General features: G+C 44.3%; 1 protein-coding gene across 1 annotated transcript in view; it reads left to right on the top strand.

The window, feature by feature from the left end:
- Positions 1-385: 385 nt before the first annotated feature.
- The window catches only part of ABCA4 (ATP binding cassette subfamily A member 4), a 105,228-nt gene continuing 83,565 nt past the window's right edge, over positions 386-22,048 (top strand). Inside the window, exons 1-8 of the mRNA XM_088835509.1 lie at positions 386-576; positions 1,235-1,324; positions 3,585-3,825; positions 4,836-4,975; positions 5,598-5,714; positions 6,583-6,780; positions 19,158-19,363; positions 20,010-20,186. Coding sequence (XP_088691635.1) covers positions 562-576; positions 1,235-1,324; positions 3,585-3,825; positions 4,836-4,975; positions 5,598-5,714; positions 6,583-6,780; positions 19,158-19,363; positions 20,010-20,186 — 1,184 coding nt within the window. The 5' untranslated portion in view covers positions 386-561. The remainder of the gene's footprint in view (positions 577-1,234; positions 1,325-3,584; positions 3,826-4,835; positions 4,976-5,597; positions 5,715-6,582; positions 6,781-19,157; positions 19,364-20,009; positions 20,187-22,048) is intronic.

The raw sequence follows: 22,048 nt of genomic DNA, 5'->3' as shown, positions 1-22,048 counted from the left end.
TCAGTACCCCCAGCATTTAGGACAGCATACTGGCAAATGAGAAGGCAAGGCTTGTGGCTTGTGGTCCACAAATTTATGAACGAGAATTTTATGTCGAGCTTGTTAAAAAGGAGATCCCCTCCTGGCCTACTCAAGGGGCACACTTGAGTCTGAATCACCATCTCAAAACTTAGAATTCAATCCTAAAAAAACAGAACTGGTGATTCAGTCATTTTGAAATTATGAAGAATGAAGTCATTCATTCAGGACTTGAACTTGATTTCTGGCAAACAAGGTGTTCACATCAGGCTCCGGGACTCAGAGCCAGAAAACTCGTGAACTTCCACATTCCCCACAGCAGTGGAAAACACGCAAACAGCTCTGTGTTGCTGCACAGGCCTGGGATCCCTAGAACACTAGCAGCAGACAGAGACTCCGAGAGGGAACTACTCTCTCTATTCAAGGCTGCCAGCAGCAGCTTTGAAAACGAAGGTGCTGGAGTTGGCTGACTCGTTCATAAGAGACTGGTGCTGAACAGAGGAAGAAACACAACCTGTCTGAAAAGGACATAAAGGGGCAACAATGACAAGGAAGCCTGTGAGTGTCCGCAAAGTCCGAGGTGAACAGATGTGCACCCTCGGCACGTGGCCTTCCTTTCCACCCCAGCAGCTCTGCTCTGTTTTCCTTCTTCCAGGAGTCTTGTTTGGTGTCACGAAACCAGCAATCAGAATCACTTTGGTGTATTTAATGTACTTATTTATGCATTTAATGTATTTAATTGGGGAAACATAATTTTCTCCAAACTTTTTTTTCCTCCAGTATTCTCAGCTGACTTGGGCTTTGCCAACCTTGAAAACTGCATGGATAGAATCTGTCCTCATAAAACTAAGCTCAACCTGGGCAGAGTGCTGTGCAGGGCAAGAAAAGAGTCCATTGTACTGGTGGCCACCTGCTGTAGTGGGAGGCTCTATTTAACATTCTTTTCTTCCTAAAACATAAAAATAGTTTCTCTTCATGAAATTATTTGTGATTGACTAGTTCAGCAGGGTTGAGAATAAGAACCTTTGATTTTCTCAATTAGACAGAAACTTGTTTTTGAAAGCAATCTTGCAGAAGAGGTCCTGTGATCAGAAAGGAGGTAGGAAATGTTTTTCTAGCATACCGGATATCAGCACCAACATGCGTATGTAGAACTACACACATACACACACACACACATATATGTTTTTAAAATATTTTTTCCTATCAATTACAGTTTCCCAGACTCCTAGACAGCAGTTCTCAAGGTATCAATCTGAGATCCTGGGGAAGAATATTATCTGATATGTCACCAAGAATTCAAGAAGTAAGTGGCTTGATTATAGTAATATAATTCCATTATATCTTTCCACTGTTTTATCACAGTTAATATATCAAATAATTGTACCTCAGACCCGTTCAAGGAGAAATACATTTGATTTTTCCATCTAGCAATTTTGAAATACCTGTTCATATCCTTAATTATCCATGCTCCTGAGTTGGAGGCAGACAGAAAGGAACCATTTGTCTAATTTCACACCTACAAGGAAACAACATTTTGTCTGGTGTAGTGGATTATCAGGGGACTGACAACTGAATTCAAGTCTTTTTACTCTTTCTGACATGATCCAATATTCTCTTAGGCCCTTAAAATCCACATGAATCTATTCTATTAATAGTAATAGCATATACTTACAGACTCTAAGTGTCTTACATACTTTACTCATTTCATCACAAAGAGAGTGACTTTTTGGTGTTGTTTTATGAAAGATGTGCCCATTTTAATCAAATACACAAGGCTTCGCCCATATATGAGTGATTTTCCACTCAACAGATGAGAGGCGCTGGGGTCACATGATGAAGAGACAGGTATGTGGTCACTGCCTTGTGAAATGTACAGTCCAACAGGGAGGAGAGCTGTGAAATAAACAGTTAGCTTCAAGTGTAGTGAACATTACGAAAGAGAAGCAAAGGGGAAACATAATATTCCCCAAACTTTTTTTCCCTCCAGTATTCTCAGTTGGCTCGGGCTTTGCCAACCTTGAAAACTGCATGGTTAGAATCTGTCCTCATAAAACTAAGCTCAGCCTGGGCAGAGTGCTGTGCAGGGCAAGAAAATGGTCCATGGTACTGATGGCCACCTGCTATAGTAGGAGTCTCTATTTAACATTCTTCTCTTCATAAGCATTTTAAAAATGTATATCACTATAATAGGGTTGAAGTTGATAGAGAATTTTTTTTTAAGTCTCCAAAGCAAATCAACACTCTTAATTCCATGTGGGAGTTCCAGAAAGTTTCTTGCCTGACTAGATAACAAGCCTAGCATTCATAAACCGCACTGAAGCAGATGGCCCAGTTTATATTAACTGATACTAGATCATTTGACCCTGGAACAGCCTCTTCATCTCTGAGCGCTTTGATTAAATGAGCAACATAATAATGGTAATAACCTCTTACAAGACTGTCATAAGGCTTACTGCTGTTAAAGCAATTTGAGATTCCATCTTTATTATTGAAGCCTATGAGATTATAGGCATGACTCACTATGTGGATTCTCCACGGCACTCAACACTTTCAGAGGGCAAGTGTTGGCATGTGGACAGAGAGGAGATGACAGGTAAACATTACTTATTGCAGCAGGAGAACTGTTTTCGGTCTCACCTGATTGAATGGTTTTTTAAGATCTCCATATGCCTTTGAAAGCAGGTAACCAAGTGTGTTTGGGGAATAAAAACAGCATGGTTTTTATTTTGTATTTTTCTTTAAAGTCAAATGGGAGTATGGAAACTGATACCTTGGCAACTCTGGCAGCCCTTAACTTAGTTCTCAGCATTATAGATTCACCTTCAAAAAGTGAGGCCAGTGAGTACCACCAGTACCCAGATGGAGAGAGGACCACCAGCCTCTTCTTAGTTTGGTGCAGAATGTAGAGTTTTTCCAGGAATGGAGAGTTCATTTGTTCTATATTTGCTTAGATCTTAAAATACACACACACACACACACACACACAGAGAGACTGAAAGAAGTCACAAACCACACATTTCAGGGAAATGGAAGAGTCCACATTTGGTAAAGCTAAGCTAACAAGAAGATAATTTTCCAAATATAAGAAACTAATTTCTAAACTATTTGGCCAAAGACCAAATTTGCCCTGACTTTGCTTTTCTAAGACAGAGCTACTCCTCTGTTTCATTTCCCAATTGTTTCTAGTAGTTCCATCTTGGTGGGAATAACAGAACCAAAGAACTGACTTACAAAGAAATATTCTCTACATTTTGCTAAGGATACATTCCCAGGTAATTCACACTAAACAGACTGGAAAAGAGAAGTAATATTAAAATGCTTCTGGAAGTTAACTCTTTTATTTTCTTTAAAGCTCATCCTAGTTTCCTCCTAGGGCCTGAGTGGATGGCAGTAGCTTTTATTTCACACCTGGATTAAAGATTGCCAAGAATATTTATGTTTTATTTTAAATGTGGAAATCAAACGCATATGCTGAGATCTCCCCAAACTTTGGAGCTTTGGCTTCACAGTGGGTTGTGACTCTGACTGCCTTAGAATAACCTGAAGCCTTTGCCTTGCCATAGTTCATCCACCGGCCGAGTGTTCAAGACTTGCTATGGGTGACCAGGCCACTCGTGCAGACTGGAGGCCCAGAGACCTTCACGCAGCTGATGGGCATCCTGTCTGACCTCTTGTGTGGCTACCCAGAGGGAGGAGGATCTCGGGTGTTCTCCTTCAACTGGTACGAAGACAATAACTATAAGGCCTTTCTGGGGATCGACTCCTCAAGGAAAGATCCTGTCTATTCTTATGACGAAAGAACAAGTAAGTTTTCTAAGTCCTGCAAATAAATTGGCTTCTAATGTTGGGTTAAGCGGATAGGGTAACACTTGCAGTTGAAATTAATCCTGGGGTTGACTTACCCTGGGTCTTGTTGATCAGCTTTGGGCAAAGCCCAGAGTCCATTTCCCCAAGTAGGAAGAGGGGCAATGCTCAGAAAGAAATCTGGAAGTGAGTCAAGGATAGAACTGAGACCCGCTTGGAAAGGGAACAGAGGGGACGTTTCCTACTGATCTGATTGAACTAGGGTTAAGTTCTAGAGGAAGAGAAAGATAAATAAGGAGGCAACCCAGAGTTGCAAGCAGAGCTGGGGTCAGAAGGGCTCTGGCAAATAAACATGGCTGTGGGATGTTTTTACAAACACAATGCAGTGAAAATCTGTGTGAGTAGTATTGAATTGTATTCCAAATGGCAAGTTGCTTGCAAGTTATCTTTCCCACCTTTCACTATTATTTTTGGCTCCTGTGGGGTAAAGGAGGGTGGGGTATGGACGAAATGCAACCTAGTAACCCACTAGTTAAAAATTGAAGAGGCAGTGAGGCACGCACCCAGAGCAGTTGGACCCCAAGATAGCCACACACAACAAAGAAGTTAAGCGGCTAATTGAAGGGAAATTATTGAAACTAAAGCTGAGATTTCAAGTGAAGGCCTCGTTTGGCCTCTCGGTCCCTTTCATCTGAGAATGTCCTCTGTTCTTTTTAATAATCGCAAGCAGGCTTCTCGACCTTCTTCTTAAACAGGAAAAAAAAAAAAGAAACCCAGGGCAAGCCCCATCCTTTGTTTCTCTGAGGAGGCCTTTATTGAGATGCACTGTGGCATTTTGTTACTTACTAATGATGAGCTTGTTACTGGTGGAGTGCAGCCTATTAATTTAGGTTATTTGTCAAATCCTCCAGCATATAGTTGAATTAAACATGTGACTTGAACACACTAATGACTATGTTTAGCTGAGTAATGGGGAGTTTCTATAAAATCCGTCCCTTCTCTCCTGACAGCGACCTTTTGTAACGCATTGATCCAGAGCCTGGAGTCAAACCCTCTAACCAAAATAGCCTGGAGGGCAGCAAAGCCTTTGCTGATGGGAAAAATCCTCTTTACTCCAGATTCCCCTGCAACACGCGGGATACTGAAGAATGTAAGGTCCCAGCTGGTCTTGTCCCTTCTGCCTTCTGCCTCTGGCTGTCCAGTAGAATGAGACACGTGTATGTGCACGTGTGTGTGTGTGTGTGAATGTGTGTGTGTGTTTTACTGTGCCCTCCTGGTGGTGAGCCTTGTGTTTGTCTTTTGCTCAGTGGACACTTGGTTCCTCCCATTGGAAGGCTTTGCACCGGTGCCCCTGCCTGGACCCTCCCTTCTCTATGGAGCCTGCAATGATATTTTCTTCATTGCCTAAATTCTATCCCTTAGGGAGGGGTTCACAGTTCTCTGAAGCCTGGTTACCGGGAATAGACAAAGATAGGGAGGAAGGGAGGGAGCGCATTTGCTCACAGGGAGTCCAAATCTAGCTTTAATGAGATTCTGAGACAATAACATCATCAATATTAGGAATACCTCTGAGACACTGAGAAATGAGATTCTGTCAATCCTGGAGGGTGGGAAATAGACATTTGTTCTGGGAAATATCAGTTGACTGAGAAAATAAAGACACTTCCTTGAAAAGCCTTTCCTAAACATTGAAGGTTAGTGACAGGAAAGGTACAACCAAGGATTCTCTCTTACTTTTTCTCTCTCCATTCTTTTGCTCTGTCTGATTTTAGGCTAATTCAACGTTTGAAGAGCTGGAGCGTGTCAGGAAGTTGGTCAAAGTCTGGGAAGAAGTAGGGCCCCAGATCTGGTACTTCTTTGACAAGAGCACACAGATGACCATGATCAGAGTACGGATGGCATTAGAGGTCGGGAAGGGCAGGGGAGGAGAAAGGCCAGGAAAGTTCCATTTGTTTCCTCTTCCCATGACTTTCCCTGGAATTAGATCAAAATATAACAGGCACCAGTTTTGAAGCTGTCCTCAAGTGGAATCACTGAGTTTGCCTGGGACCTAGGGCTTTTCTGGTGGCTTACACAGTAAAGAATCTGCCTGCAATGCGGGAGACCTGGGTTCTGTCCCTAAGTTGGGATTATCCCCGGGAGGAGGGCATGGCAACCCACTCCAGTATGCTTGCTTGGAGAAGCGCATGGACAGAGGAGCCTGGCAGGCTACAGTCCATAGGATCACAAAGAGTTGGAAACAACCGAGTGACTAAGCACAGCACAGGTTTCTGAAACTGGGGAAATACAAGAACCATCATAAGATGAGTGACCTCCTGAGGTTCTTCACTGTTATGCATATACATGAGGGCCTCCGATTCAAAGGGGCATCTCCGCAAGGGGCCAGTTCTGTAACTGCAAAGATAGTCAAATGTGTCTCTCTGGTCCCAATTTCAGTTTTGCAAAACCAGGAGATAAAAGTCCTGTGTAGCAGAGATAGTTTAAAGGAAACCAAAGAAAATCCTTAAGAAAAAGAAAGCTTCCAATATTCCATGTCCCTGCCCCTCTCCCCCATTCCCACATCCCTCCTTTATTATGGAGACCTATATATTGGGGAGAAATGGGATATAGCTAGATATGCTTTATGATAGAAGAAAACCCACTAGATTTTTAGGGAAACTTAGAGTCAATATTTGATAAAAATTGGCAATGGCCTAAAAACAAGACCAGAGATCCTTTGGAATTCTAAATGCTATAATTGTATTGCTTCTTCCCAAGGACACTCTGGAGAACCCAACAGTAAAAGCTTTTTGGAATAGGCAGCTTGGCGAGGAAGGCATCACTGCTGAAGCCGTTCTGAGCTTCCTCTATAAGGGGCCTCGAGAGGGCCAGGCTGATGATGTGGACAACTTCAACTGGAGGGATGTATTTAACGTCACCGATCGCGCCCTACGCCTGGCTAATCAATATCTGGAGGTAAGGGTAGCAAGTCACCCGAGGGCCACCCAGGACCCCTTCAGGATAGCCCTGTACATGGAGCCAGAGATTCCTTAGCAAGTCAAGTGGTCTCAGGTTTCAAATTTCATTTTCCCCACTGAAAGTTTCCCACAATCCCCAAACAAAGATGGATCCTGTTCTGTCCTCTATCAGCTTATCCACAATTAAAACAGTTCCCTCTTCACATCTCCTGCCTCCTAACAGCTCGCTAACTCCTTCTTGGCTATTCCCTCTCCCTTGTAGCCCACATGGTGTCATGTCTGTCCTTAGCCATCTCTTGTCTGCATTGCCTCAGTGGCTGTCCACTGCTAGTGTCCACCAAACTTCAAGTTATGAGGTCCCCCTGCTTGTTAGACACTCCCATCCCCAGGTTCTATAGGCACATCAGACTCAACATGTCCCAAAATAAATTTGCGTTCACCCTCCCTGTAAAAGGCATCCTCCTTCAGTATTTCCTACCCTGATCAAGTCCTCTGCATTTTTCCAGATTCTTAAATTAGAGGTTTTAGGGCCACCCTTAAATCACCCTCCACATAACACTTTTCATTAATTGTGTAACTTTGTGCCAAACTCCGTGCTAAGTGCTTTTACGTACCTTAGTCCCTTCAATCTTCCGACAGCTCCATCAAGTGTTGGCTGTCATCATTCCCACTTTACAGATGTAAAAGCTGAGGCTTAAAGAGTTTAGGTAAGATCCCCAATAGCTGTTAGGTGGAGCAGACAGGAGGTAGATCCAGTGTGCCTGAATTCGTAGCCTGCTGCCCAGACTCCTCCACTGCCTCTATCATGCCCAGTCACTGAGCTTTGTCTTCTCATCTCTTAGTATTTCTCAGCTCCTCCTCTTACTTTCTAGGCTCTCTGAACCCCAGAGGCCTTCTCATCTCTCTACCAGTCCTTTCTAAATCCTCCCTCCTTGGACTCCAGGGTCCATTCTCTGTTGGTTCAAGTTCTTCCCCATGATGACACCAGAGTTACATTTCAAACTCACATCTGCTGATATCACTGTCACACTTACAGTCTTAATGACCCACCCTCCAGGAACACAAGTCCCTTCCAAACCTGCCCCAGCCCGCCTTCCCAGCCTCTGCTCGTTCATACATCTTCAGTTCTGCCCCACTGGCCCTGCCACCACCCTAAAGCATACCCTGTCTTCTCATGGTGTCATTCTTTGCAAATGGCTGTTTCTCTGCCAATTTATTGGAGGCTTTTTGCTTAAATAAAGAAAATTTATTGGTTGACATAACCTGGAAGTTCAGGGGACCTAGGACACTGTGTCTTTCCCTCTTACCTTGCTGTTTGCCTTGGCCCAACTCTGATCTCAGCCAGATCCTCTCCACTGGGTAGAAAGTCAGCTGCTCGCAGCCCTCAGCAGTCATCCTTATACCAAAACCTCTGCAGAAAGAGGGAGTGGCTTTCCCACAGCATACACAGTCCTCCTGGACAGTATTGGCCTGGCCACTCTACCTATCACCAGCCCCTTGGGGAACTGCGTACCACCACGGGGTAAGGGAGGCAGCGTTAGCTTCATCTGAGTCTCATGGACTGAGCAGGGTTACTGTAAAGTGGGGGAAGGTCTTTCCCCAAAAGAAGAAACACAAGGCAGAGAAGTCCGGAAGGGCTTTCCCTTCCCCATAGATTGAGCGACTATTCATTCATTTTTTGAGACTTGGCTCTCAAATGTCACTTCTGCTTCAACGTAGTATTAGTCATTCACTCCTCTGTGCTTCCCTGGCTCTCTCTTTGCATCTCTCTTAGATCTTGTTCCAGTTAGATTCGTGTCAGCTATTAACATGTCCATCTCCAGCTGATCAGCAGACTGGAGTTATCAGAGTCAGGGAACATATCCTAGTTACGTTCAAATTCTCAATCTCAGACTCCCAGGGAACATCTCTGTCTGGGAGCTTATTGCACCGACCAATCGGCCTCATGTCATATAGCACATTAACACAGAGAAGATGCTCAAGGAAATAGGAGAGGAAATTAAGCCAGTGGCCCCCAAGAGCAAGCCCATCTCCCCCATACTCTGTGGTCCTAAGGATAACTGACTAGTGAGAAAAAAGCCTACCTTCATCTGTCACCACAGCATTCTTAAAGACTCCCTGCTGCTTTTGGGAGAGCATTCTCAAATTCTCCCAGTGTGTGTGCCACTTCCTCTCCAGAACTGTGGACATGTCAGCACAGGCTTCCTAGGTGGCCTTTCAGAAGGGGCCAGGCATGGCAGCAACACAACCAAAGTTCAGGTCATTCAAAGTGATTGCCACTTGTCTGAAGGCAACAGTGACCATAGTTGCTTTCTACAAAACAGATTTCTGGACACAAACCCAGAATGACTGACTCAGCATTACCAGGGAAGAGGCCTTGGTGGGGCCTCGGAGTCCCCTCGTACAGTTACTCAGTTGCTATTGTCTTCTTGCAGTGCCTCTGCCAGCTAAGCCCCCATTCCTGGCCATGCCCACCCCCATCCGCCACTGTGGTTATAATATAGGCAGGATTTTTGGATGGGTTATGGACAGAGGCACTCTATTCATTTATTCTTGCTGAACAGAGTTCAGTGGGTCTCACAGTGTTTTTTGTGAGGTCCTATCAGAATACCTCTTATCTTTTGTTTGACTTGATATTTGCACAGTGATGTAAAGGGCTTGTTTTCTTGAAAGATCAGTTTTTCCACATATCTTGTGCTTAATATAGTACCGGATACCAAATAGATACTTAATATATATTAGATGGTTAAGAACCAGACCACCTGGGTTCAAAGCCCTGCTAATTGTGCCTCAGTTTCTGCATCTGTGAAATGGATATATTGATACTTATCTAAGAGGCTTGTTATGAGAATTAACTGGATTAATTCTTGCAAAACACTTAAGACAGTGCCTGGCAATTAGTAAGCACTTAGATCAATCCTGGGTGTTCACTGGAGGGACAGATGCTAAAGCTGAAACTTCAATACTTTGGCCACCTCATGTGAAGAGTTGACTCACTGGAAAAGACTCTGATGCTGGGAAAGACTGGGGGCGGGAAGAGAAGGGGACGACAGAGAGTGAGATGGCTGGATGGCATCACTGACTCGATGGACATGAGTTTGAGTGAACTCCGGAGTTGGTGATGGACAGGGAGGCCTGGCGTGCTGTGATTCATGGGGTCGCAAAGAGTCGGACACGACTGAGTGACTGAACTGAACTGAACTGAATATTAACTTTTTAGTAAAATACAAACAAACAAACAGAAACTACTGCTTGGGAGGAGGCGAGTGGAATTAGTTTAGAAATAAGGCCCAGCCACTGAGCCCCTCCTGCTGCTCCTCCAGAGATTACAAAACTGTAATCTCATCTAACGTCAGCCACCAGCATGCCCCCAGGGACTTGCAATCCCATTAGCCCAGCCAAGTGCTCCTAAGCAAAGACTAGGATAGCCACCAGTTAGTGACCTGCCCCAGGGGTTCCTAACAGGGGTTTTGATGGTGGCAGAAACCCAGCAGGTAATTGTGCTGAGGTTTCTGATCTTCCTGACCTCAGGGGTGGTGGGGGGAGGAAAAGTGAGGACCAGTGACCTGAAAAGAGAAGAGGGGAGTGAAGAGTGATGAGGAAGAATCTGATCCTTGCAAATGGTCCTAGGATGTTCCGTTTTTATCCTTGTGTTTTGGGAAGTCTGGCAGAGCCTTGGAAACTCCCCAGTTCTTATCCTCAGGAGCAGACAGGGCATGAAAACTCCTTCACAACGGCTGCAGGACTTCTCCAGGACAGGGCAGCAAGCGTGCTCCTGCACAGGCTGTTTAAGGCTTGACTAAGCCTCTCCCCTCTTCAGTAATATGACTTTCATTAAAGAGCTTTGAGAACTTCTGGGCCAGACTCAAAGCCTACTTCCCTGCCTATTCCAAAAAAGAAAAGAAAAAAAAAAATCATTTCAGGAAAATTCAGCAAAAAATACTGTAAAACATAAATTATGTTGATCCAGGTCAGCTTCCCTGGTGGCTCAGCTGGTAAAGAATCTGCCTGCAATGCGGGAAACCTGGGTTCGATCCCTGAGTTGGGAAGATCACCTGGGAACAGGAAAGGCTCCCCACTCCAGTATTCTGGCCTGGAGAATTCCATGGACTGTATAGTCAATGGGGTTGCAAAGAGTCGGACATGACTGAGCGACTTTCATAGGTCAGTGTGGCATTCAGAAGTGATATTGAGCAACAGCAGCTCCAAGAACTAAGAGCAAATTTTCATACATTTTGTCATTATAGGAAAGGGGAGTGATTCAATAGGTTCTCTCCTCACCTCATAGAAGGGCTAAATCTTCTTTTTCTCTGCTTGGGGTAAGGCCTTAGTTACTGGACATTCCATGGAGTAAGCTGGAGAGCGTACCATTCCCCCGGAGCCGCCTTGCCGGGTCATTGTATACCATGTTAGGTCACTGCTTGGCGAAGCTTCTCACCCACCAATGAGGATAAACACCTTGGATCTTGCTTATAAGCTGTATCCCTCTGGGAAATCTGCTTTACCTGCCAAGGCTCAATTTTGTCATTTGTAAAATATAGGTAATAATGCAACAGATCTCACAGAATCGCTGTTGAGGATGAAGTGAGTGAAGGGTGCAAGGCACTTAGAACGATGGCGCTCACTCAGTGCCATCGATTAGTTAAGCCTGTGTGTAAATTCTCTGCCCTTGATTCCTCACATCTTAGGTCGGGCTGGCAGTGCCCTCCTTTCCAACTGGCTGTGAGGATGAGACTGGAGAGGGTTGGGCACCTAGCCATTTGATGCCTGGCAGCTCTTGCTGTGAACCACAAGGATGTCTACCCTTGAACCACAGGCCATGTGAGGAATGTCCCTTTTGCTCATTTCGTGTGAGCACTAACCAGGGATGTGAAACCATTCCTCATATTAACCTTGTGAATTGGTTTAGAATCAGGACTGTCAGATTATTCCAGAAGGGTACAAAAGTCTACACCATAAAAGCATATTATTTCAAGAGCCATGAACTAGATCACAAGCAGCTTATGGACAAGGATCTTATTTTATGTCTCATCAGTCTTTCAGAAACATAGAATTGGATCAAGGAAGGAGAACACAGGTCGGAGATAGGGAGGGCTTGAGTCATAGGTGGAAGGAAGGAAGGTGCGTTTGAGCCTGCTGTGACCAGCCACTGTGCTGGACAGTCCTACATGTCATCTCGTGCAACACTCCTGCCTGCCTAGCAGGCATAATTGTTACCATTTTATAGAATTAAAGACCTAGTTGCCTAATACACCACAGCAGATAAGAGATGGCTTCAGAATTCTAACCCAGAACTGTCTGGCTGTGAAGAGGAAATTTTTTCTTCTACCATAGGGACTACACTAGTAGGGAGCTCAGTAAGTTTGGATAAATTATATAATGAGTTGGATGTGTGCTTCAGTCGTGACCAACTCTTTGCAACCCTATGGACTATAGCCTGCCAGGCTCCTCTGTCTGTGGGATTCTCCAGACAAGAATACTGTAGTGGGTTGCCATTTCCCCCATCTAGGGGATCTTTGTGACCCAGGGATCGAACTCTAGTTCTTTACCTCTAGCACCACCTGGGAAGCCCATTTAATAAATTGGATAAGGACAGTAATTACTTTGTAAAGTTCAGGATAGCAGATACTGTTCCATTTCAGTCTTTTCGCTTGGAAATAGCTAGGTTTAGAGGCTTCCCAGGTGGCACCAGTGGTAAAGAACCCACCTGCCAGGGGTTGAACCTGGGTCGAACCTCTTTACCGACTAAGCTACCAAGGCCTTAGTAGTGGTAGAACCGCTACAATTCAATCTAATGGGGGAGAAACAAGTTGTGCAAATCCAAAATGTCACAAATCCTCCAAGCACTGTCAGTTATCCTCCAAGTTGTCTCTGAAATCCCCCATCCTCACTCTCTCCATGTACGGCCTCTGTTTACAGGGACTGGTACCAACTCTCCTAGCTGGTTTCTGGGCATCTGGTTTCTCACTGCTTCTGTCCAGCTCCCACACTGCCCAGTGAGATTTTTCTGAAACTCATCTTGCCATCACTTACTGGTTCTGGGATTTCAGGCAATACTGTTCCCCTGCCTGCTGAAAATAAGGATGATAAGTGAAGTTACAGCTAGGGCAGTGTTTACCGATGTGGCTGGACTGGCTGTTTGTGATTGGAATGTGCTTTCAACAGTCAGTGCCCGGCTCTGTTGCTTATTAAATATTTTAAGTATGATAACACTCACCTCCCGAAGTTGTTGGAATGATTAAACAAGAAAGCTTTGAGAGCTAAAGTGCCTTGCAGTCAGCCAGATTATTCTCTTGCCTTGGACCCAGCTACACAGGAAGCATCACCTGGGGGCTTTGCTCCAGTGTGAGTCTTCGCGCTCCAACGTGACCTTTTTATTTGTTTCATTATTGTATTTATTTTAGAAACAGACATTTTTAAACAGCTGTGCATTTCCTCTCCCTTTGTTTTCTAGTCATGGTGCATTTCCTCACTTTTTGCAGCTGAACATTTCAGATGTCTGTTCATGGTGCCCCGTGTGTTAGATAAAATTTATTGTGGCGCCTTTGGCCTGTACTTCACCATCCCAACCAACACAAACAGCCCAAAGCTATTTTATCCAGTGGCTTTTTCCATGTGGGGAGAAACAAATCTTGAATGTTAAGGTTTAGATCTGCCAGGAAATTCATTCCGGGATGTTTGCCCACATCCGTTGGCATTTTTCAAAAGGAACCCCAGGTGTCTACATTAACACCAGCAGGCCCACTTGAGGCATTCATCAGCCACTTTGTTCTCAGCCTGAGTGTGGAAGTTAAAGATGTAAGAGACAAGGTTGTAGAGCCAAGGTCTCTAAGGGTGCAGTGCTTTTCTTATCCCTGAAGATTTATCCCTCACATTAGTCAAAAAAGGTCAGCACAGAGTACCCGTCCCCTTTGATTATCAAGTTCAAACCAAGAGAATGATTCTTTCTTTCTTTGCCTCTGCTGGTATAGTTTTCCACTGAAGAGATAATTTAATTTATTTATTACTTAAAGTGTTTGAATTAGCATTGGAGGGGTCACAGTTGAAGAAGGAAGCCTCCTGCTACTGCAGTTTCTTCTCCCAAGGTGGTGTTTGACTTAGCTGTATAAACAAATGACTGCATTCTCCAGAGGTCCTGAACACAGCTGTTTGCCCTGGAGAGGGCCACACCTCTTCCGGCAGGGTGAACTCTGCTTCCTGCTGAGAATCAGCAAAAAAACCAACAAGGAATGGTAGGAATTGTGTAGACTTCCAATGGCAATGACCCTGCCACCCAGATTTTGGCCACAGCAGTTGGAAACTGAGACAGGAAAACCCTTCTCTTGCTTTACTGCGCTTGGCTGTCACAGGGCATTCTAACAATTCTCTTTGAGATTCGCAACTCTGGTTGCAAAATTTGTCCAGACTATAGCCATAAGACCCTGGAGATGCTGTCCTTTTAATCAGTGAAGCTGGCCTTTGCATTTTTTTCTAGTCGTGATGCTATCTTTCTGCTGAGCCTCTTGCACTAGCTAGTTCTTATCTACCGACAATATTCTTCCCAACATCCATGATCACACTGCTTCTCTCTGTTTAGAACCAAAGAGCTTTTATAAACAGCCTCTGTGGCTTCAGTCTCATTAGAATCTACTATGTTCTAACTTACAAGCCAACCAGACCAGACCAGATATGTCAAAATCCGTGACCTTGGTTAAGGGTGGAGTCATTCACTATTGCTTTCCAAACACACTCATGCACCTACTCACATGAGTATACATGTTCATTAGCCAAGATCTTAACTTCAGGGACCCAGAGTAAGTACCAGTAGGGAATGAGGTCACTTGCTGTGAGGCAGGTGGCCTCCCCGTGAGAATGCAAGGATACATTATGAATCATACCTCAGGGTATGACCTAGGGACTTCTGACTCATGTCCAAACCAGCTTCCACAGCTGTTCTGCCTTGACCTCTGGATTAGTTTCATAAGACCTTCCTCTGGATAGAGTTGTCTGACTTTCAACTAATGGCCAGTGAGCAAGCTCGTGAACATCAGTGGCTTAGGAAACATCCCACTGCCACCCCTGCTGCCCAGGTGGAAGCTTTGGCTTCTGTTCATAGCATACTTCTAACCAGATGGGGTGCTGCAGATAAGTATGGGATGGGTTGTGTTCCCAGACATATTGTTTTTTTAAAATAATTGTCTTCTTCCCTAGACAAATAGCTATTATAAATGGCTGGGCTTAAATGCCACTAGACTCTTTTAACTTTGAAGATATTTTTTCAAAAACAGTGATTAAAATGTTATTGATCAAGTCCTCATTATTTGTGAAATAGTTTAGTATCCTATAGGCTTCCCTGGTGGCTCAGACAGTAAAAAATCTGCCTGTAATGCAGGAGACCTGTGTTCGATTCCTGGGTCAGAAAGATCCTGTGGAGAATGGAATGGCACCCAACTCCAGTATTCTTGCCTGGAGAATCCCATGGACAGAGTAGCCTGGTGGGCTACAGTCCATGGGGTCACATAGCGTTGGGCACGACTGAATAACTAACACTCACTCACTCTTAGGATCCTACATAGTTAAAACAGGTTCTCTCCAGAGGAAGTTTGCTTGTTTGCCTCATAAGAGAGCTTGGAGTGATCATCGTAAAGTGGTTGGGAAGATTCAACGGGTTAATACAAGCAAAGCCCTTGGACCAGTTTTGGGTACATAGTAAGCCTTCATTAAGCATCAACTTTTATTCTTACCAGAAGGCTGTGGTTGGCCCTTCCCAAACACACTCATGTGATCCTTAGAACATAGCTATAAGGTAGGCACATCTCCGTTTTGCAAACAGAGAAAGAAAGGCCACATGGTTAGCAAACAGCAAAGTAGGGATGGCCTTCAAACACTACCCTGTACCATCTTTCTAGAGATGATAATATAACTTTGAAAATGGGTCAGATGTTTCAGGGTAAAAATGAGTGAGAACCATTTAGGTTTTGTTTTTCCAGAGAGTATCAGAGTACCAATCTAGAGAGGCACAGCAGGAAACATGACTGTGAATCCGCTGCCCGATAAAACAGCCAGGATGGAGCCCAGGTCATTGCAGGACTAAACAATATCACTGAAAAATCAGCACTTACTCTGTTACAGATTTTCCTTTAAGGCATGAAAGAAGAATTCAAAGAGAATGGGTTAGATTGTCCAGAAAGTCATATTATTAAAATGTATTTGTTTTTATTGTTTTTTTTTTCTTTAATGAGAGTTACACTCTTGTTAACATTATGCCAAAAATTCACCTTTCACTCATTTCTCCCAGTTTATCATCTGATTTCAGGTGCATAGGATTATGTTCAAAACACACAGTAGTAAGCTTGTATTTCTTGCAGCATTTGGGACTTCTAAATTTAACTCAATTCAGTATACACTTATTAAGACCCTTTCATGAGGAAATACTATTGCAGAGACTTGGTAAACAAGACATGGCCCCTGACCTCCGGAAATTTACTATCTTTAGAGCCGTGCTAACAATACAGTAACCAGCAGTCACATGTGACTGTTTAGATTTAAATAAAGTGAAAAGGCCAGTGCCTCTAAGCTAATGCATTAGCTTCATTTCAAGTGCAAAATAGCAGTGTGTGCTTCCTGGCTACCATGTTGGACAGGGCAGAAGTAGAACATTTCCATCGTTGTGGAAAGTTCTACTGGACAGTGCTGGTCTATTGACCAGAAGCAAGAGATCTTGTTCAAGAATTCTGTTGCTTCCATTTTGCAGTTGCTCTTAGAGGAATGTGAAGGAACAACACCACCCTTCAGGCTTAACACTTGAAGACATGGATCCATATCCTGCTTCTGACCCATATTGACCTTAGACAAGGACCTTTGCCCATCGGATACCAGTTTCCTCATCAGTAAAGCAAAGACATCAGACCATAAGACCTCTGTGACTCCTCTGTCCAAGTGCCTTGTGATGCTATGAGGGAATTGACAGATTATTCTCTGTGTGTGTGTCACAGCTACAAGAAACTGCAAAGAATTCCCATCTCCCCACTAATAATCTTTTTTACTTTGGAAGTTTAATTCCAAGTTCACTCTATTTGTCAATACTAAAACTCTATATGTCCAGTCCTAAACTTGACAAACTGTTTTTTAAAACAGGGAGATATTATTATTTTAAAATAGAGAGATAAGTAATAGCTATGTTCTCTTTATTTTTTTACTTTTTTATTTTGTATTGGGCTATCCATGTAGCTCAGATGGTAAAGAATCTGCCTGCAATGCAGGAGACCTGGGTTCAATCCCTGGGTCAGGAAGATCCTCTGGAGAAGGAAATGGCAACCCACTCCAGTATTCTTGCCTGGAGAATCCCATGGACAGAAGAGTCTGGGGGACTACAGTCCATGGGGTCGGTCATAAAGAATCAGACATGACTGAGCAACTAACACACACATAGATGATTAACAATGTTGTGATAGTTTCCAGTGAACAGCAAAGGGACTCAGCCATACGTATATGTGTGTCCATTCTTCTCCTAACCCTCCCCCATCCAAGCATGCTCTTTTACTTTATGAGACAATCGTAGCACATGGAGAGCCTGTAGCACAGTGGCTCCTGGTGTGGGAAGAAGTCTGGACCTAGAGTTGAAAAATGGGGAGAGAATCCAGACTCTGCCACCATCTAGCTATGTGACCTCTGTCAGGTCTCCTCCTCAATAAAGCTAGGGTTCCAGGTCATTCACAAGGCTCTGTGGGAGAGTTAATGTGCTCCTTTAAGCCTGTGTTATATCAACAGACTTCTAACCAGGCTTCCAGCTTCCCCTTCCCACCACCACTGTACTTTGAGAAACACAATCTAATCTCATATGTCACACCTCTGCTTAGAGCCCCACAGTGGTTTCTTGTGGTTTTTTAGGGTTTTGCCAGGAAAACTCCTGACTTTAGCGTGGAAAGTCATCCCATGAAACCTTTCAGTTGGCCAATCACCCTGCAGGCCCAGCAGAGCAACTGACCTGGTTCCCACCTGCCTTTTTAGTGCACACCTCTCACCACTCACCTCTGCTCACCTACGTTCTTCTCCATACCCTAGGACAACCTGGGTGTGGGCATTTGACAAAATACTGATGCCTTGGTTCTGCCTCTTGAGAATCTGACTTCATTGTTTGGAGTGGGACTTGAGTATAGTTATCTTTTAAACTCTCCATAGCGGTTTGAAAGCACCAGGGAAAGGGATCTCTATTCTGTTCTTTCAGGTCTGCAGAAATCCTGTGAGCTATTCTCCATGCCTGAGCTGACCTTTCCCTTGCTTCCTTCCCTTGGCTAATTCCTGCTTCTTCTCGTCCTTCCTCCAGGCAGCCCTCTAGGACCCCCTCCAGGCAGACTTAGCTTTATTCCACCGCCAGGCTGCTTGACTACCCCAGACTTGCTTTCACCAGAACCTGCATTCTGACTGCTGGCTTACACCAACTGTCTCCCTCATTAGGTCTGGAGTTTCTTTCAGGAAGAGATTTTATCTTTCTTCCTTGTACCCCTGGAGCCAAACAGGCTCTGGCACTTTGCAGGCTCTCAGTAAGTATTCCGTGAATAGATTAATCAAAGCAAGGCCAGCTGACCTCTTGTGAGTTACATTCTAAGAAAGACACATCGCACAATAACCCCAGTGTATTATAGAAGCAGGAGATTAAGGAAAAAACACATCCAAGTACAATACAATGCTTTAACAAATCTATAAAAGTGGACAACACCCAATAATCAAATTAAAAGAAATTCTTAGTTCTGTTCTTCTCTAGATAATGATTTTTTTTCTTCCAGGGGGAGAAAAGAAAAAGACAGGTTAGGAGATTCCTTCTCTATCCTCATTACCTGTCATAAAATTGTAACTGAAAATGATTTCTCTGACAAAATCCCTTTGGTTTTCTGTTATTTTCTCTCTTCCTCCTCATTCTTCCCTCAGCTGGCCATCCTTGTGTGTTTGCAGAGAGGCAGGAAGGTTCACCGCTGGGACTGTTTCTGTCTCTCTTTAAAACTCTTTTATCGGCAGGCTTTCTGATCTTCAAAGCAGCTTGTATCTGATGTGACCCTACTCCCTAGACTCCATGTACTGGGGAGTGAGAGCTGGGAGTATTTTTGTCATTTTGATGACTTGCATGTTTGGACAGCCTTGGACAGCCCAATTGTGCAGTCCTTACTAAATCTGCACGGATGAGAGCAAGTCAGTGTTTCTAAGCCCCCTTTCACCTCCAAATCTACACACATTGAAAACTTGACACCAGAGCCCAGAGTTAAGCAAACAGTAAGTTTGTAAGTCTTCTTGCTTTTGACCCATCCACCGGGACAGCAGCCCTGATCCTCTGCCCTGTTTTGCCATTGAGTGTTTGTGCTTGGTGTTCCTCAGACTCTCAACCTTTGTGATTATCCACAGTGCTTGATCCTGGATAAGTTTGAAAGTTACGATGATGAATTTCAACTCACTCAGCGAGCCCTGTCCCTGCTGGAGGAAAACAGGTTCTGGGCTGGAGTGGTATTTCCAGACATGTACCCCTGGACCAGCTCCCTACCACCCCATGTGAAGTACAAGATCCGGATGGACATAGATGTGGTGGAGAAAACCAATAAGATCAAAGACAGGTGATGTTTCAGAAGATCTCAGAAGGCCCTGGGTATCCCCAGTGATGTATGAGGCAAGGAAAGAGGGCCCCTGTGGGCTCAGGCCACTCATCTCCTCCTGAGACAGCAGGGTCACTCGGAAAGGCACAGAAAAGCACTTTGGTATCAAGAACTAAGCTAGACATTTGACCCTGCTAGTTGGGACCAGGCAAACTCAGCTACATGTGTTTACTTCCTCACCTCAGCACTTGTCCTTGGCTGGCCTTCGAGCAATTTGGAGATGAAAATCTCTAGGTATTCGGTTATCTTTACAGAGATCCTGCAAATGAGGTTTCACCAGAGTCACTGGGAAATTACATTTGTTACAGAGTAAGGGAGTGAAACTGGGCTCTGCCTATACATCAATAAAATTAAGTTAAATCAGAGAAAGTAAGATAAGTAAAGCTCAAAGTAGAGTCCTTGAATGAAAGCCATTACAAATCATGCTGAGGCTAATATTCATCACTGAGATTTAAACTGTGACCTAGAAAACAGAATCAGAGAGTGTGGAAAAGTTCAGGGGAGAGTTTCAGGAGAGTGCATGCCAAGTCCCCTCGTGCTTATAACGAGTGAGTTGTCCTGTCCATTCCCATCACATCCCTTGTCCCTCTCTCTGGTTTCTTCTCAGGTACTGGGATTCTGGCCCCAGAGCTGATCCTGTGGAAGACTTCCGATACATCTGGGGAGGGTTTGCCTATCTGCAGGACATGGTTGAACAGGGGATCACGAGGAGTCAGGCCCGGGAGGAGGTTCCAGTTGGAATCTATCTCCAGCAGATGCCTTACCCCTGCTTCGTGGATGACTCGTGAGTCGGAGGTCCCAGGGCCCCTCCAGGACAAGCTAATCAGGTTTCTGGGGTGGGATTAAAGGGAGGTGCTCCCCAGGCTTCAATCTCTTTGGAGAAAAATCTCTTTGGGTCCTGGGGCCAGATCGGGGAGAATAGAGCTCTGATTGAGGAACCTGCCCTGCCCGCTCAGCTGCAGGCAGGGCCAGATAGATAAATAAAGTGGGAGAAAGGAGTTGGTGTTATGGGTAGAAAAGGGAAGGTGAAAATTAAAGCAGGGAAAGTGAGGTTGGGGGAGGGAACACAGGCTTTTAAAATTTCCACTATGTAATATGTTTGGTATGTGGAAGAGTTCAGGTCAGAGTGTTTGCCCAGTGATTGCCAAAACAGCAAATTAGGATTCTGCATCACAAGTAGGTCCGGTTCCTAGGAGCCTTGGAATAATGCAGCTCCTTCCCTAATTAACATTCCCATGATGTGTGCTTAATGAAAAGGTAGAGGGGTGTGTTGGATGAGCTTGGACCCCCTTTCCTGTCCACCCCCATCCCCAAGCCTGTACATTTGCTGGCCAGTAGCAAGACATGCAAATATCCTACTGTTTTCTGAACATGCATTTGGGGGTGGAGTGGTAGAAGGAGGGACAAAGAGGGAGAAGGGGCCGGGAGGGCTCATTACTGTGGTGGATGGGGGCAGAAATGTCCTAGGACGGGAGCAGAGGTCTGCAATTGGCTTAGGGATTCAACTCCTAAAAAAAAAAAAAAAAAACCTGGCAAGTTCACCATAGTGTATACGTAGGTCTGTGGGGTTCAGGGATGAGAGAAATGTGCACAGCCTGAAGAAAAGAAGAGTCAAACTGCCAGCTGGCCAGGTTGTAAAAATAAAACCCAGTATGGGTATAACACCTTAGTCCAATCAGTTCTTGCTCAGCTCTGCAAAAGACTGAAAGAAATAACAGGGGCTGTTCCACAGTCAGTCTAGGGTTGGACAATAGGCAGAGATGGGAAATGGAACCAGGAGCAAAGTGGCAAGGAACTGAGGTAGACGGCGAGGAGGCAGGAATTCTGGCCATTCAATGTGGGAGAGCCCTCTGGTGGCAGGTCCCAGAAGAACAGACTCTGAATTTGTGATTCTCTTCCTAGGGCCTTCTTAGTGAAACTCTCCCACCCTGGAATTGGGCCCTTACTGTGTTACCCAGCAGTTTTCAATAGATAATAACCTTAAGGGCTTTACTAGCAAGGTCAAGCATAGGGAAAACATATGTAAAGTTCACACTAGAGTAATTCCAGAATACCAAATTTGCCCTGCTTGCTGGAATGAATATCCATCAATGTACTCCATGAGTATAGGCTGGTGGAATCAGTGACCATTGAATCACTCACTGATTGATTTGTCAGTGGGTCAGTTGCCTTCTGAAAGTGCCACAGTGATTAGTTATTGTGTGCCTCTTCCTGTATAACTGAGGTTTGTTTCTCCAGGGTAAGCAGTGCTTCACTGGCTGACCCCTTGTGAGCTCAGTTAATGATCTCACCACAACCTTGGTTCAAGGTTCCCTTGGTCCACCTTCGTGGACTTCAATATCCGTTAGAATGTATCTCTTCCAGTCACATCCTATATTATCAGTCTTTTCCTGGGAGATCTTATAAAAAGCTATATAACATATATAGTATGACTTAATTTACATGTTTTATGTATAGAGAGAACTCATATGTCCTAACCAAAAAGCTAACTGAGATCTTATAAAGAATGCTGTGTAATATGCATATACTGTGTAATATACATAGTACAATTTTATTTACACATTTTACTCACAGAGTTTTCATCAGGGCTAACCAAAAGGCTACCAACTTGCTCTAAGGAAAAATCCTTTGGGGCTACTCTAGTGG

The sequence above is a fragment of the Moschus berezovskii genome, chromosome 4 (assembly GCF_049115385.1).
Source record: "Moschus berezovskii isolate FMDL1 chromosome 4, NW_MosBer_1.0, whole genome shotgun sequence".
Taxonomy (NCBI): domain Eukaryota; kingdom Metazoa; phylum Chordata; class Mammalia; order Artiodactyla; family Moschidae; genus Moschus; species Moschus berezovskii.
The sequence above is the reverse complement of the archived record's forward strand: the minus strand, read 5'-3'. Positions and strand labels throughout refer to the sequence as shown.